Genomic DNA, 17,572 nt, shown 5'->3' with positions numbered 1-17,572 from the left:
TACAAGGTCTGTCCAGAACTTATCCAGCCTAGTAATATGAAAAATAAAGATATTTATTGAAAAAGATACAAGAAACATTGTACATGGACTAGAATGCCTCAGTCCCCTTCAAAGTAGGCACCTTGGGACCTCACACAGTTCTCCCAATCACCATCAGCTGCCCTGTTGTATTTACCTGAATTTCACTGATAGTCTGAAATCTCTTTCCCTTCCAAACATGATTTTAGTTTTGTGAAAAGCCAAAAGCCCACCAAATCTGGACTGTAGTGGGGCTGACTCACCTGGGTGATTTGATGTTTTACTAAAAAGCTCTGTATGAGACATGATGTGTGAGTGGATGCATTGTTGTGATGAAGGTACCAATTCCAGTTGCCCATAGCTGTGGTCTTCTAAATCATTCAAATAGTTTCTGCAGAGGAATGTTCAAGCTTAATGCAAAATCTGATGCAGGTTCCGTGTTTTCCTTGCTTAGTCATTTTGAATGGCACGGCTTTACAGTACACAGGCTCACTTACCAGCATCTACCGCCCCCACTGATGAGTGCAATGAAGTCGTCATTGTTCACACATGTGCAGTCCGGTCCACTCTGCTTGGCTGTCAGGTTACATCAATGTGGCGCAAACCATTCTCATGATATTAATAATAGCTGGGCTTTTCCCAGGCAGACCTCCTATTTTTGCTATCATTTAGGCAAAATAGTCTGTAATTTCTTTTTAAATTTTTCCTTTGACCAAATTACTTAAAAACATGTTTAATATCCAAATAATTGGGGCTTACTTAAATATCTTATTGTTATTGTTTTCAAACTTACTTCTGTTTTAATAGGACATTTTTGGTACAATTTCAGTTTTTAACATTTTTTTGAGACTTGCTTTATGGCCCAGAATGTGATTAAAGTTGGTGAATATATGATGTGCACTTGCAAAGAATGCATATTCTGCAGATGTTGGGTACAGAGTTCTAAAAACATCAATTAGGTTAGTGCAATTAGTAGCCATGTTAGTAATTATCTATTGCAATGTAATGAATTTCCCCCACACTTGGCAGCAGCTAGGGAATATGTATTTTAAAGACTATATTTATTTATTTTTAGAGAGAGAGGAGGTGAGGGAGAAAGAGAGGGAGAGAAACATCAATGGGAGAGAGAAACATTGATTGGTTGCTTCTCATACATGCCCCTATTGGGGACTTGAACCCATAACCCAGGCATATGCCCTGACCAGGAATTGAACTGGCAAACTTTGGCTTTGCTGGGCAACATCCAACCAACTGAGCCATATCAGTCAGTGTGGGAATCTGTATTTTAAAAGATACAAATACATTTACAATATAAATATTGATATTTTTTATTCCAATTTAGGACTCAGGGTTTTTACTTAAATTTATTCATTTTTACATTTATATCTTTTCTCTCACACTGAAAGACTGAATGATGCCAACATAATAACTTGTTTGATTTATCCCTCAACACATATAGAAGAGTTTGAGAATAAAAATACCAAACACCACTACCAACAATATGATTATTGAAAATAGTTTCTCTTTTGCATTTTTGTCATTAAGTTATGTTCCACAGAGGCATACAGTGAAGTTACTATGTTTTAAAAGTCATTTGGGTAGCTTCTCCATATGTGGTTATACAACCAGCTCTACATACAGTTAGGTTCATTTACATTGTTTTGCTTTATAGTCTTTGTGTTTACAAAAAGTTGGATTATGTTTTATCACTATGTAAAATGGTTATATGGTTCCAAAGTCAATTCCATAACATCAGGTATAGTCAGAGACTTCTTATTTCTATTCCTGTCCCCATTACATATTTTTTTAGTTTTGAAATTATAAGAACAAAAGAAACAAAACACACATACTTATATGTCTCCCTTCATGTCCTAGATTAACGGTAGCATACTATATGCACTTTTATCTATCCCACTTCTTTAACTTAACAATGTATCCTGGATGTCACTTCATAATTGTTTATGGAGCTATCCTTCATTCTTTTAAAGAGTTTCACTGTACTTCCTTTTGTGGATGTACCGTGGTTTAGACAACTAATCCCCTGTGAGTGGCTATTGGGTTATTTCTAGAAGTCTTGCCATCACCACATTGAATGAATAGTCTTGTGTATATAATCTTTTCATACTGTTGCCAGTGCATCTTTGGGATAGATTCCAAGAAGTGATATTGTGGGTTCAAAAGGAAAATGAATATGTAAGTTTTCTATGTACTGTCAAATTTTCCTTGATTTAAATTGTAACATTGCACATTCTCATCAGCAGTCTGTAGACATGCCTATCTCCCCACAACTTTGCAAATAGAGTATGTTGTCAAAATTTTATATTTTGACAATCTTTTGGTGAAAAATGGTATTTCTATATAGTTGTAAATTGTATTTCTCTTACTACCATGAGTGGTGTTGAGCATCTTTCTATATGACTAAGAAATATTTGCACTTTTTTTCTATAAAATAACTGCCAATATCTTTAGTGCAGTGTGCTATAGGGTTGTGTTGACCTTTATTTTTAACTAAGCTTGAGACAGTCACATGCCAGAAAGCTGTGCAAGCTACTCTACTAAGCATTGAGAATGCAGAGTGAACAACACAGGTGAAAATCCCTGCCCTCATGGAGCTCATAGTCTAGTGAAAGGGTGATGATGGCTTTGATCCATGAATTTGGACAATTTTCTCAAATTCTCCTCCTTAACCATTCCAGTTCTGGTCCAAAATTCATGTGCTTGAATCCACAGGCCATTATACTTCTGATTCTATGGACTTGCCATTTGATGTACTTTTCAGATTTTTTGTCTCTTAGTGTTCCCATAAAAACATACCTTGGACTTGTTTCATCAACTTTCAGTTTAAGTTGACTTGGATAGCCTACTTGTCCTGGTGCATTTCTTAGGATCCAGACCTTGGTTTCTAGTCGCTGCAGCAAGACCTACTGTGTAAGAATACTGGGGCGACTGGATCAGCTTCCAAGCCATGTGGCCTTGGCCAAGTTGTTTCATCGCTGTGAGTCTACATTTCTTTATGTGCAAAATGAAGATAATAATACCTGTCAGGATAGAGAGACTGAAAAAACAAAATAAGCACATTACCAAAAACATCTCTTTTTAACTACAAGTGCTTAACAATTATTATTTTAAAAGAATGCTTTATTAAAGAAAATGGCAACCCAGAGGGGTACTGGGTTCAAAATTTCTCCATAAAAACACTGTGCATTAAATTTTATCCTAAGATGTTTGTTGTTTGCTGGTCAGACACACTCACTGCAGATGCACTAGGAGTGCATCCCTTCATTGTGAACACTTTCTAGGGGGTTTGTGCCTTCACAGTGAGAGCCTGTCGGTATGCAGCCTCAACTCTAATCACATATACAAGTTTTTTCACTTTCTGGCAATACTGAAATTTTTGTAGTTCTTTGAAAATCCCATGTGATTTTATGCCTTCTTCTAAATACCATTCCTCCTGTGTGCAATTTTCTTTTTTCTTGCATCTTCTCTGGAAAACTCATCCTCTAAGATCCAGCTCAAATACCTTCTGTCATAGGGAGTCTTCCCTAATCTCTCACCCATACTCTCTTAAATTAAACATCTCTTCTTTTTAATTTCTGGACATTATGCACACTTCTATCATTACACTGAGAACTTTACATCATCATGTTTTACATAGCTGCTTCCTGGCCTGGAACTTAAGCGCTTGGAGAGAAGAGGTATTGTTTATTATGGTGTTTCTGTGCCTAGCAAGTACTTTGCCAGTAGTTACTACTCAAAATATGTTTATAGAGACTGCCACTTAGAGTTTGCTTTATGAAATTTGAAGTTGATAGATAGTTGTTCACATAATGTGATTTTAACAATGTTTAGGAAAATCCTTTTTTTGTTCCATGACAGCACCTAATCAATACAGCACTACTAATCTTTTTCTACCTAGTCACTAGTTCCTAAAAATCTGTAACAGATAGTAAAACCCTTTCTTCACAGAGGTAGATTAATTGTATATAAGCCTGGGAGAAGAAATACTTTGATTTGAGTATTAAGACAGGAAAGGAGTGAGAGGCATTCTGGGCTTGAAGTAAGAGGATAACAAATAGGCAGGAAGATCAGGCCACAAGTTCAAACTGGGACAAATTTTTTTGAGACTTTTGCTCTCCTGTCATAATTTGTGTTTTCATTGGCAACTGCAATCCAAAAATGGCTTCAGGAATGTGAAAAAGTGTGGTTTTAACTAGGAGTCAGAAATATTAATATATATTTCTCTTTCCACCTCATTTCAGGGTACTTAAGTGCAGGAGTGGAGGGTTTTACTACATCAGGCAACTCAACACAGCAAATGGGCCAGAACAATAATGGTTCGGGTAATGCTCATCTTTTAATGATAATTCTAACAGGGTTGTGAAGTTTTTATGTTTTAGGATGTTGAATTGTTGTATATGCATTTGTAGATTTTATTGTCTAAAAATACTACTTCTGTTTAAGATTGTTGGTAAATTTTTTATTCTGAAATTCTTTCTCTGTTTATTTAGTACTATTTCAAGAATGTTATCACTAAACATACCAATATTCACAATATTTTTCACTCAATGTTTGAAAGAAAGAAGGTGAAGGAGTTAGCCAAAAACATATATGCATAACCCATAGACCCAGACAATGGTGTGGGGATGGCCAGAGGGGAGGGGGTTGAGGGCTGCCTGGAGGTAAGCAAGTGGGGTCGGGGGGTGGGCAATGGGGCAAATTACAACAAACAAAATATTATACTCTAAATCAAGAGTCAGCAAACTAAGGCCCATGGACAAAATCCAGCCAGCCATATATTTTTGTAAATAAAATTTTATTAGCCCTGGCCAGGTGTCTCAGTTGGTTGGAACAACTCCTGTACACCAGAACATTGCAGGTTTGATTCCCCATCAGGGCACATACCTACATTTCAGGTTCCATCCTCAGTTGGGATGCATACAGGAGGCAACCATTGATATTTCTCTCTTACATCGATGTCTCTTTTTCTCCTCTCTTTCTCTCACCCCCACCCCCCTCTAAAATCAGCAAAAACATGTCCTCGGGTGAGGATTAAAAAATTATTGGAACAAGACCATGCTTACTTAAGTACTTAAAGTTATTTAAGTATTTAAGTTATTTAAGTACAATGCAGGGCTTCCTTGTTTATGCAACAGCAGAGATGAACACTTATAACAGAGAACATATGAACTGCAAAAACTCAAATGTTTATTTTTTTGTTCTTTATGGAAAATATCTGCAGATTCTGATTTTTCTCTTCCAATACTCCTATCCCACCTTACTTATACTCCTGATTCTTTTTTTCCTCACCTGAGGATATATGTGTATTCAATGATTTTAGAGAGAGAGGAAGATGGGGGTAAGGGCAAAAGGGAAAGAGAGGGAGAGAGAGAGAGGGAGAACACCCACCAGGTGCCTCCTGTAGGCACTGAAACTGGGGATCAAACTCACAACCTAGGTATACTATGCATATGCTGTGACCTGGAATAGAACCTGCAGCCTTTCGGTATACAGGATAATGTACACCACTTACCCACCTGGATAGGGCTACTCCCCTTATTTTTAATAAATCTTCAAATTTCCCTCTTGATGCATCCCAATGGAAATTCCAACAATACTATAATCAAAAGTACCTACATTGTAAATTTTCTTCTATTACAAACACACAGCCTTGGTTGGTGGTGAATTTGACAATGGAAGAAACTGACAGACCCCAGAACCCTTGGAAGCTGGCTGTGGTAGGATGGGAGAGGTCTGGAGAGACTAAGCTGTATTTCATGCTGTGAATTTTAGAGCTTTAGAATCTAGAATATCTAAGTCATAGTGTGATCCTGGTAAGCCCTCTGAGGTCAGCTCTGACTTCTTATCTGTTTCTGGAATAGATTTTTGAGTTTCATATAAACTAAATACAATAGTTAGAATCTCATTCTTTGTCTTCCTTCTGGCCAAAGCCAATAACAGCTGCCTAGAAAAGCCCAATTATTTCAGAGGTCTGTTTGTTGTTCATTTCTAAGAACTTTACTGCACTTCTTTGTTTATTTTTTAATGTGGTAGAACTGGGTGCAAAATTAGAATGGGGAGCAAGAGTATATTTTTATAACCAGAAGTCTTGTAAATGCTTAGTGAATGGTTCAACCCAGAGGAAGAAATCTTTTAAGCTTTTAAATCATAAGGAATATTTTTAAATCACTGTTGTTTTAAAAAACAGTGCTACAAAAGAGAAAGTTTTTGAGAAATCAAATTTCAAGCAGATTAGGACTACTCTGATGTCAGAAATACTATAAAACCCAAAGAAGGGAATGTGCAGGGATCTCGAGAATAATGGAATTAGAAATTTGAGCTGGGTGAAGACTGCTGTTTTTTCCCCTCCTTCTCTCTTTATCCTCCACCCCACTTTGCTTCTGTTTCCATCGTCCCAATGTAGATGGATTAGTCAGGATTTCTCAAAGAAACAGAACAGGGTGTGTGTGTGTGTGTGTGTGTGTGTGTGTGTGTGTGTGTGAGAGAGAGAGAGAGAGAGAGAGAGAGAGAGAGAGAGAGAGAGAGTGAGAGAGAGAGAGAGATTTAAGGAATTGGCTCTTGGGATTATAAAAGCTTGGCAAGTCCAAAATCTGCAGGTTGAGCCAGTAGCCAGGAGACCGAGAGAAGAGTTGCAATTCAAGTGTGAAGGCAGTTTGCTGACAGAACTCCCTTCCCCAGGAGGTCAATATTTTTTTTAATTAAGGTCTTCGACTGATTAGGTGAGACTCACCCACATTATGGTAAAACTTTAATTTGCTTTACTTAATGCCTACTGATTACATGTCAATCTCATCTAAAATATATTCATAAAACATCTGGAATAATGTTTAACTCAATATCTTGGACCTTGGCCTAGCCAAGTTGGCATAAAATTAATCATTACAGTGGGAAAAATGGTGAAGGAAGAAGAATTAGCTATCCTTTACAATTCTGGCTTCAAAATTCTCAAGAAAGTCTTTGATTTGATGAGTTGGGTAAGGGGCTCATGGGGCACAAGACAACTTAAATCAGGACTATAATCAGCTCATGTGAGGTGCCCATGATGGCCCAATCCACTGTGGCTAAGGAGGGATGGAGGCAGGGTTATCTCATACAAAATAGTAGTCAAGAACTAAACAAGGTGTCTCACAAAAGGGAAATCATTGATTAATAGCTTATGAATATAATTTTCACATGTTAACACATTCCATTGATTGATGAAATATCTTTGATTTGTTTTTGCAAGGCATTTAATGTAATTTAGTTATGGTTAACTGATTTCCTATCAAGTTGTACATACGTTTTTGTGGAGAAACAGTGGCTTTCTTACCTATCTAAAGTTGATTTCATTTACCTTCTCTGAATATCTTTCTAGCTTCGTCTATGGATGGAAAGCAGAACCATACAAAAGTTCCTACAGAAGGTAATATACTTTTTGTTTTTTCCCCTGATATTGCTACACTGAAGAAATAGAGTGTTGAACTTTCTTAGACACACAGCTGATGGTCTGGTCTGAGGGCCAGCCCTGTGCCCAGTGTAGGAGTGTGGTGATCTGAATGCTGTGGTGGGAGGGACCCTGAATGACCCTCCTCTCCTCCCCCAAAGCAGTTGAATTCCATTTGGAAATTATGGAGCTTTCTCCATCAGGCACTGTGCTAGGTTTCACAGGGAATGCAAGGATGAGGAAGATGAGCAAGACTATGAGAGAGCCCTCAGGGAGCTCAGTTTTATGGGGGCACACAGACTTGAGCACAGCGATCATGTCAAGTGCACCAGGAGTCTGCAGGAGGGGGCTGTTAGCACCAAGGCTCAGAGAAGGTTTCACAGAGGAGGCATCATGTGAACTGGGCCTTAGAGGAAGAGGAGTGTTGTAATAGACAAAGACTGTGGTGCAGGGCCAGCCAGACCACAGGCACAATGTGAGGAAAGACGTGTACAAGCAAGCACTTGTGCTTGGTGTTTTCTTTCTGAAGTGTGGGAGCAATATAGGGAGTCATAGAATTGGAAAGGCAAGTCAATTTGCAAAAGGGCTTTCAAAGCCAATACAAAGACACTTCAATGTTTTCTTCAGGCAGCAAGAGATCTCTGAGGGGTCTTTGAGTTGCATGAATCACATCTGTGTTATAGAACAATGGGCCCAGTTGCAATGTCAGGTATGAATTGAAGATGAGAGTTTTGAGACAGAGACAGAAGTTAGGAGGCTTTTGCAGTATCCAGGTGCATAATGACAGAGATTTTAACGAGAGGATGGTAGTGAGAAAAGAATTCCGGAAAGCCAATTGGATTTTGTCTTTGTGTATAAGGCTGGATTGGAGTGGGAGGTATGCAGACAAAGGATCCAGAAAAGACAGGCTATGACTGTGGTGCTGGAGCAAATATGAGAATCCACCTTCTATCCCCAGTGAAGCAGGAGGTGAAATCATTCTAGCTGATCGGGAGGGATGGGGAATAGTTGTATAGACAGGTGCCAAACCCACTGAGTATAGGGCAGTGCCTGGCCATTGTAAATGATCACTACAGGCATTAAAAAGGAAAAAGGAGGGTGGATAAGTGTGAAACAATAGCAATTCTGTAAGAACTATCATAAAGGGGAATGGTGATTGGGTGACTGACTGAAAGTTACAGAATGGAGAAAGGTGAAAGAAAGTAGAATATGCACTGTGCTTAGATCCCTCACCATTGGAGTTACTATTTTGGATATTCCAATGGTCCTGTTAAAATGCATATGCTTATATGATTAGCTAGTACTTTCCAAAAAATAGAGTTAAAAACTTATAAATATTAGGCAAAAACATTAAAGCCTTGTTGTATTTAAAAGCTAAAGTTCCAACTCTTGAGAACATAGGAAAGCTTTCACAACTTGCTTCCTCACCTGTCTCTTTCTTTCTGGTATTATCTTCAGCATCTTTCCCTTGTGCACATGTCTTTTCACCCACATCTAGTTGGTCCCAGCAAGCCACATTCTTGTGTGCCACTAAGCCTGTGCCAAGTTGGACTTTCCTTCTGTAAGGGGATGCCACCTGGAGTGGTGGAAGGAGCTTGGGTGTAACTGCCTCTCAGATCTGCTTTAAAATCCTCCCTCTCCTTCCACCTAGTTAAGTGATCTTTCTTTGGCTGTGAAATCCAAAGGTCTGAGTCTATCACAGAAGAGGCAGGTGGCACCAAGAGAGGAGAGTAGAAACATCAAATGCAGAGTTTAGCACAAGCAAGCTCAGTTCCTGTAAAAATTCTGCCCTGCCACCCACAGCTGGCTCTGCTCATGTTAAAGTGATGAAATTATGGGCACTCACCTCTGTTGCAGGTGAGTTGTAGCAGGTACCTAATCACCTCTCAGCAAACCCCTACCAGTCATGGATACATTATGTCAATTTATGGGGAAAATGTGAGCTTCTGTGTTGGAAACTACTTGTAGGTTGCTGGGCTTAGTTTTTACTTTAAAAGATGGGGAGAGAATTCAACTTCTATATATTTAATCCTCATAATTAGAGTGAATATATGGGTACAACTCTGTAAGAATAAACTTTCCAGGAATGTGTATAACTGAGAAGGAAGAAAGGAAGGGGGAAAGGGAGGAAGTTTGGTTGATTTTGCTGACTTTACAATTCTCCAAATAAAAAAGAAAGTAAAAAATTTCCAGCTTGCTCAACCTGTATGCCACCTCAATTATTTCTAATACTGTTTACTTTCCACATTTACTTTTGTCTGAAGCACCATACTTAGGGCTAAGCATTTAGTCTTGATATTACTGATTCATTCTCTCTCACCAAAATTTAGAAGGACATAACCACACCACTAATTATTCTATTTTCTACCTAGAGGAGCATGAGCTATAAAGTAAATATAATAGTCTCTGAGCAAAAGACTCATTGTCTTTTTCTTTTACTTGAGAATTGTGTTTTCTTGTTTTTCATTGATATCAAAACTCCTGAATTTATTTCAAAATACTAAAAAAATGCCTCACACATGTAATATATCCTTTGACCCAATAACACATAGAAGAAAATGAGTTAATCTTTAAATTCAGTTTAATATGTTATATACATTTCATGAATGTTCACTATGTCTAATATTTTTGGAATAAGACCACCAGCAAAGGAATGTTCTAGTACAACTTTATGTAATATGTTGTGGGAAATTGAACACATGAAGTTCTTTACCAAGCTTTTCTTTTACCATTTTTGTGCATGTGTGTGTGTGTTGCCCAGGTAACACTTTCCTGACTGTGTTGGAGGACACAAAGGCTGTGCTCCCCTGTCCTCCTGTACCATTGACAAATGTGGTTATAACAACATGGAAAATAGTGCTCAGAGACAAGCCTTCCTGCATCAGAGCCTACTGGAGAAATGAGAAAGGAGGGGGGAATGTGACCACAAACTGTACTGACGAGAGAATAACCTGGCTCTACAGACCTGAGCGGAATTGTTCCCTTCAGATTGATCCAGTGGTCACCAGTCATGATGGGTTTTACAGGTGTGAAGTGGCAACACCTGATGGGAATTTCCATCATGGATATCACCTCCAAGTGTTAGGTAAGGAACATACACTGTGGTGTTTCAGATAACCAGATTTGGGACTGAAGGAAATGTCTCTTTAGGTTCCATATCTAATATGTTAAGACTAAAGCATTTTCCCCTCGTCTCTGCAGTGGCCCCTGAGGTGACCCTGTTTCAAAGCGAGAATAGAACAGCGGTGTGCAAGGCAGTTGCAGGGAAGCCAGCTGCTCGGCTCTCCTGGACCCCAGAGGGAGACTGTGTCCCTGAGCATAGGTACTGGGGCAATGGCACAGTGACTGTCCAGAGCACCTGCTACTGGGCAGAGAGCAATGTGTCTACTGTGTCCTGCTCTGTCTTCCACGAGGCTGGCAACTGGAGTCTGTCCATAGAGCTGAAGCAAGGTAAGTAATTCTAGTATTTATTTGATTTTTCCATTCTTTCAGATGATTTATGGTAAGAAGGAAGGTGTGTGCAGAGAATTTCAGTCAAGGATGTTCTCCCTACCTTCTGTGTTCTTTCTTTCTCCTACATCAAGTAAGATTGTATCTAGAAGAATAATAGAGAAATTTGTTGTAAGAAGCCATATTTAGAATGAGGTTTAATCTTTAATAATTAAAATAAAAAGAATTTAATGTTCACTTTTATCTGGTGGCTTGAATAGTATACTTTTAAATGAATACTTGTGGTTTTAGTAGAAGGATAGAATATAATTTTAAACAAAAAGTTATACTTTTACCAGAAGGATATAGTCACCCTTAAGTTTTCTTTACAAAATTCTAGTCTGGTAGAATTTTCTTCTTCAGGCTCTTTCTAGAATATCTTAAATATGACATCAATGATTAGTTCATCACTGTTCAGTTTTTCCAATCTCTCCTTCCAGCCTACTCCCATTGTTTGTTGTTAAGAAATTAAATATTATTTTAATAATCACACATGTAAAGTCAAATTGTTCTGTAATGTTTATAATGAAAAAACGAGCCCTTCCCTTGATTCTCCACCTCTACCTCTCCATCCTCACCCAACTCGCTAGAAGCAAGTATGTTAAGATCTTTAGGTGTTTTTTTCTGGTAATTAATTTCATTTTTCTAAATAATGTGCCCCTACTGATAGTTCTTAAAATAATAAATTTAGACATTATGTGCCCATTTTCTAATGGTAAATGAAGATTTCACTTTACCTTCCTTCTCTCATCTTTATATTAATATACAGTAATTTTAGTTAAATTAAATGGCCATAGTTTATATTGTTTTGAATATTTAACTTTGTTGAGTACTAAATTAAGAGAAAAGCTCATACTTTCTTTTTGGATTATTAGGTAGTCCATCCATCCCATTTTTTTTCCTTAAAGGCTTCCCTTTTTGAGCATTTACATTTTCTTGTTCTAATTTGGCCTGTTTGGCCACTAGACCTGCGGCACAGCTGTTGTCCTGGGCATTTTCTTTTCCTGGATCCTCTGCTTGACTCCACATCTATTTAATCTGAGTTCCTGCAGCCTTCCAGACATTTGCTAGTTTTTATCTCTTTCTTTCACCTGTGAGGCTTTCCTTAACTCTTTGCTAATCCTTTGCTATCCATTCATTTCAATGTGAACATTCAAAAGTGAACTAATTGGAACCTATGTTATCTGTAGTTAGGTTGGTTAAATAGCTCATTTCAATAAGGTGAAAAGGTGGTAAATAAATTTTAAAAAATAATTGGGGATTCCTTAGTTATTTGTAGGTCTTATCTCTGAGGCTGTTCAGGTTCTGCAGAAAATAACTCGTCTCTTTTTAGACGAGTAAGTCTGACTGATATCAGTGTTCTGAAAGCAGGAAAAAAGAGTGTGTGTGTGTGTGTGTGTGTGTGTCTGTTCAGAGCTCTGACTTTCCTTTAATACCTCTTTTCTGTTTGGTCTCCACCCTCCATTGTGTCTGGATCCTTGACTCTGGAGTCTCCCCAGTTCATCTTCTCTGGGTTAAACTTCCTGTTTTCTGTTGGTTGTAAGGGATAGTGACCTGGCTGCACAGGGTGGGAGGAGACTTGGCCGCTACCTGTTGTTAATATAGACCTTCAAAGAAGCCTCCAACTTTTAGCTCATGCTTTCATTTCCCACATCCCTCTTTTTCTTTATTTAGTGTTTCCTACTCTAGAGTATTCCTGAAGTTCTTTGGGCACCAAAGTTTTTACTTATTTTACTCTAAATTATTTGCCATTCTTCTATTCATTTTTCATTTAAAAACAATTGGAAATGTCATCTGTTTTTGACTTCATCCATGTTTTCTTTGTCTTTGCAAGTGTACACTTTAAAACATTTCTTTACTGATATTTTAATAATATTTCAGAATGGAGAAGTGACAAGCCCATGTGTTTGAACTGCCATTTTCCAATATTCTTTCTTAAAGTGCTCTTTGTTTTTGTTTTTAAGGAGTTTATCAGTATTTAGTGAGAATAGTAATTATGCCCTGGTTACATATGGAATCTGACCACCCACTAGGAAAATATGATGTCATATTTATAGAATCTCAGAATTCAAGGGGCTGGCTAGTCCACTCTCACACAACACAAGGATCTCCTTTGTCTTCCCTGTAGGGGATCTTCAGCCTCTACTGGTGCACTTCCAATGAGAGAGAGCACAATGAGGGAGAGGATTTCAAAATGATGTTGTTATTTTAAACTGTAAAACCATGTGTTTCTTTTCTAATGAAATACCGTGAAATCCAGTGTTTAAAAACAAAATGTTAAAGGAAGGTGGAGGGATTGGATGTCGGCCTGCTCAGCCCCCACTTCCTTTCCCTCTGCTGCCTTCAAAATTAGGGTTATTTTTCCAGCTACACTCCTTACAACTTTCTATTTATTTTGAAGATGTGAAACACTGCCATTATTATAACAGAGAGATCAAAATTTCACCATTTCAGAATCCTTAAGGCAATAAAATCCTGACATAAGATGATGTCTTGCTGGAAACTGTAGTCTTGATTGATAAAGCAGTTTTCTTGTAACAATTATTTTAATGATTAATGGGTCAGAAGTGTTTGAAATAAAATTACAGAAATAAATTTCATGTCCTATGCAACTTACTTGAACCATGTATATGTATATGACCTTTATTTTCTTTTTTAATTTTTATTTTTTTAGAGAAGTGTTAGGTTCACAGCAAAATTAAATAAAAAAATATTGAGAACTCCTACACACTCCCTACCCCACACATGCACAGCATGCCCTCTATATACACCCCTCCACCACAGTGGCACATTTGTTATAATAGATAAAGCTACATTAACACGTCATTGTCACCCAAAGTCTGTAGTTTACATTAGGGTTTAGTCTAGCTGTACATTCTATGAGTTTTACAAAATGTATGAATGACATGTATTCACCATTATAGTATCATACAGAGCAGTTTCACTGCTCTAAAAATCCTCCGTGCTCCACATATTCATTTCTCTCTTCCCCCTAACCAGGGGTGTCCCACCTGCGGCCCACAGGCTGTGTGAGGCTCAGGGTGGCTATGAATGTGGCCCAATGCAAAACCATAAATTTACTTAAAACATTATGAGATTTGTTTTGTGATAACATGTTGCAATGTATTTAATGTGTGGCCCAAGACAACTCTTCTTCCAGTGTGGTGCAGAGACTCCAAAAGGTCAGACACCCATGCTGGCAACCCCTGATCTTTTTTACTGTCTCCATTGTTTTGCCTTTTTGTGATATGTTTGGGATCATACTATATGTAACCTTTTCAGACTAGCTTCTTGCACTTAGTAACATGCTTTTAAGCTTCCTCCATGTTTTTTCATGGATTAATAGCTAATTTCTTTTTATTGCTAAATAATATTAAAGCCTATATTTTTTGTGCCTATATATACAGGTGCCAAAATACCAGAGAACTTACGTATTGTATGTATCATCCTCCCTATACTTTTTGTCTTGGTCATCATGGGATCCATTTGGCTTTTGAAAATTGGCTGCAGGTATTGACTGATATATTTTTTCTTCTTCAGCTTTACTGGTCTAGGAAGTGGTTGTGATTAGGTATTTGACTGGGTAAAATGTTAACATCATTTTCCCCATATTCTGAAGGTGTTAGACTTGGACTACTGTGAATGATGAGAGGGACTTTGCTAGTTTACCTAGGCATGAAAGCACAGTGAATTAGGCCATTTAAAGCAGGATTTTGGGAGAGTGCATGCTAATTTATTATTTGGGAAATGGATCATCATAATTCATTTCATGTACCAAAGAGGAGGTGTCACATATATTCTATCACTTCCTTTTCCAAAATCCAGAATTATCTTCTTTGGGTGTGTTAACTATAATCAGTATTCTCCATTCATTTCCAATTCATTATGGCTTCTATCAAAATGAACCATAATTATGAATAGTATACTGTTTTATTTTTCCATATTCAATCTAAATAATACTATTTCCTGCAATTTAATTCAACTTATTTTTATTTTTACAGAAAATGTAAAATGAAAAAAACAGAACCTACTCCAGTTGAGGAGGTAAGATAAAAGTTAAAAGAATATTTGCAAATTTTAAGCCACATAGTTTGAAAATCTAGCCACATAATTTGTAATTTTCATCAATATTATTGTTTTAATTGAAAAGCAAAAATTTCTCATTTTACAATGCAAATATTTTGCTTATTTTTATAATTTTCTACCAAGTATTACCATATTTACATAACCCCTAAATCCATATTTTCACTTCAAGAGCTGCATCTTACAAATTATATAATGTTTGCTTCATTTGGACTTTACTCCTTGGAGAAACTGTATTGATGTTTTATCCCTTCTGAAACCATCTCTAACTCTTGACTTTCCTTTTTCAATACTATCATTTCCCTCTTTCCCAAATTTAAAACCTATTCTACTCCCTGATCTCTTATAGCCAGGAGTTACTAAGTCTTTGATCCTCTCCTGTGAAATACTTCTCCTCTCACTTCATTCTTCATCATCCCTACTTTCACCCAGACTTTATTATCTGACACTAAGAGTTACATAATCAATAAATGTTTTTTGATTAAATGTTAAAAAACTTGCTCTATGGTCATATAAGCCCAGACACACAAATATAAACACTATTGGTAGATACACCTGTTACAAAAACATAGGTAGTTTCTACAAAGATTTTTGTTTTTTTTAAATTGATTTTGACTTTGAGATTTTTCTTAGGATGAAATGCAGCCCTATGAGAGCTATACGGAGAAGAGCAATCCACTCTATGATACCACAGAAAGGGTTCTGAAGACATCTCAGGTGTTACAAAGTCAATAGGATGAATCTCCATACTTTATAAATTGCTGGAATCTGGCACCAGGAGAAATGAATCAAGATATAATACAATACAGTTACTGTTTTGATTTTCTTAGAGTTCTAGAAAAGAAGATCTATTTTGAAATCAGCTTTTTAAAGATTCTTAGAAGACAGAGAGATGTTCTAAGGGATTTTCTTTCATATCCTTATACAATTGAAATTTCAGAATCATAGTTGTGACCAGCTAGTTCTCTGAAGAACTGACATTATTACAAAGAAAGCACATATTCATGATAAAATATTCAAATTATTCAGTGCATAAATAATAAAAACTGGTTTCCTCAAGAAGTAATTCTACAGAAGAAACAATCATGAACAAGTTTTATGATTTCCCTCAGAAAGTTTCTATGTGCCTATGACATATACATATACTCATTGTATGTGTATATGTATATGTCTACTTACATATACAGACATATATTCTTGATGATACACAGATGAGAAAATGCTACAATGTTGTTCTGTACTTATAGAAAGCTAATAATACAATATATCTTGGAAATCTTTATCTTTTATTAGCACAAGCAGAGCTACCTCATTCTTTTTAAAGGCTACATAAAATTTCATTGTATGGTTGTATTGTAATTTAATCAACCACAACTCTAGTGATGGACAGTTAGATTGTTTTAAGTTTTGTTTATTTGTTTGTGTTTTGCTATTATAAACAATACCATACAGAACATTTCTTGTGGGTATGTGCTTGAATTTGTTTGAGTGTATTTATAGAGTAATTTCAGGTCAAAGGGTCTGTGCATTTTTATTATTGAATGATATGCCAAATCGTATCTATTTACATTCCCTCCAATGGTTTTTGAATGTGCCTTTCCTTATACTGTTATTATTATGCCTGCAAAATTCCCACTTTATATTTTTAATCAACCAGTTACTGAATATGATGTAAAATTGTAATAAGAATTATACTATTTAATAAATGCAGACTTATTGTCTGTCACATTTATGAAAGAGAGATTAAGAAGGAGAGATAGAGAGAGAAAGAAGAAATGAGAACACATATGAGGATTTCAGCTCATTGTATCTCTGTGGGGGTATTGATGTCTAATATCTAATGCTTAAAAGTTTCACAGATATGATAAAATGGAAATGTGTGCTGTATAATATACATTTTATTGTGATGTATTTACCAAGTAACATGTTTATTGACTATGTAAGCAGTCAATATGCTTTACAGAGCTAAATGATATGCATTACAGAGGAGTTGGAAATCTATGTAATATGGTATGTGTTAGTAGAATGGCTGTGGGATGACACGACTCTCCCCTCCATTTTCTGTGGAATAAAATGTTAACAATATGTATATTAATCATTTTTAACATTATTAAAATTTATTTATAAAAATTAAGTCTGTTTCTCTACAGCAGGAAAAACATTAAAAATTTTCAGCATAGTAGAAATTAAAACAACATCCATTTGTTCTTCAATTATGCATTTGAAACATTTAAGACAGCTATTTTGTTTTATTAACATATGTTCCTCCCTCCAGACATTTTCGTTACTCTAGGTTTTATCCTTAAAATAATTTTTAGTCTATTTGGATGTAAAACTAATATAATTTCACTTGGCACATGATATTTGACTGAATCATTTTGACATTGTTTTGAGTTGGTCAACCCCCCCCCCCCACTGCTACAATCCATTAAGTTTCCCATGTAAATATTACCAAGCAGTGCGCATGATAGACATCATAATAACCTGATTCTTCACCTTTTCTTAGTTCTCAAATCATTCCTAGTTGGGATGAGGCTCACA

General features: G+C 36.6%; 1 protein-coding gene across 1 annotated transcript in view; it reads left to right on the top strand.

The window, feature by feature from the left end:
• The window catches only part of CD200R1 (CD200 receptor 1), a 34,493-nt gene extending 17,377 nt beyond the window's left edge, over positions 1-17,116 (top strand). Inside the window, exons 2-8 of the mRNA XM_045851379.1 lie at positions 4,278-4,358; positions 7,391-7,438; positions 10,221-10,544; positions 10,661-10,909; positions 14,356-14,458; positions 14,950-14,992; positions 15,665-17,116. Of these exons, the coding sequence (XP_045707335.1) occupies positions 4,278-4,358; positions 7,391-7,438; positions 10,221-10,544; positions 10,661-10,909; positions 14,356-14,458; positions 14,950-14,992; positions 15,665-15,766 (950 nt within the window). The 3' untranslated portion in view covers positions 15,767-17,116. The remainder of the gene's footprint in view (positions 1-4,277; positions 4,359-7,390; positions 7,439-10,220; positions 10,545-10,660; positions 10,910-14,355; positions 14,459-14,949; positions 14,993-15,664) is intronic.
• The last annotated feature ends 456 nt before the right edge of the window (positions 17,117-17,572 follow it).

The sequence above is a fragment of the Phyllostomus hastatus genome, unplaced genomic scaffold (genome assembly GCF_019186645.2).
Source record: "Phyllostomus hastatus isolate PE091 unplaced genomic scaffold, TTU_PhHast_1.1 phas_contig_86, whole genome shotgun sequence".
Lineage (NCBI taxonomy): Eukaryota > Metazoa > Chordata > Mammalia > Chiroptera > Phyllostomidae > Phyllostomus > Phyllostomus hastatus.
The sequence above is the reverse complement of the archived record's forward strand: the minus strand, read 5'-3'. Positions and strand labels throughout refer to the sequence as shown.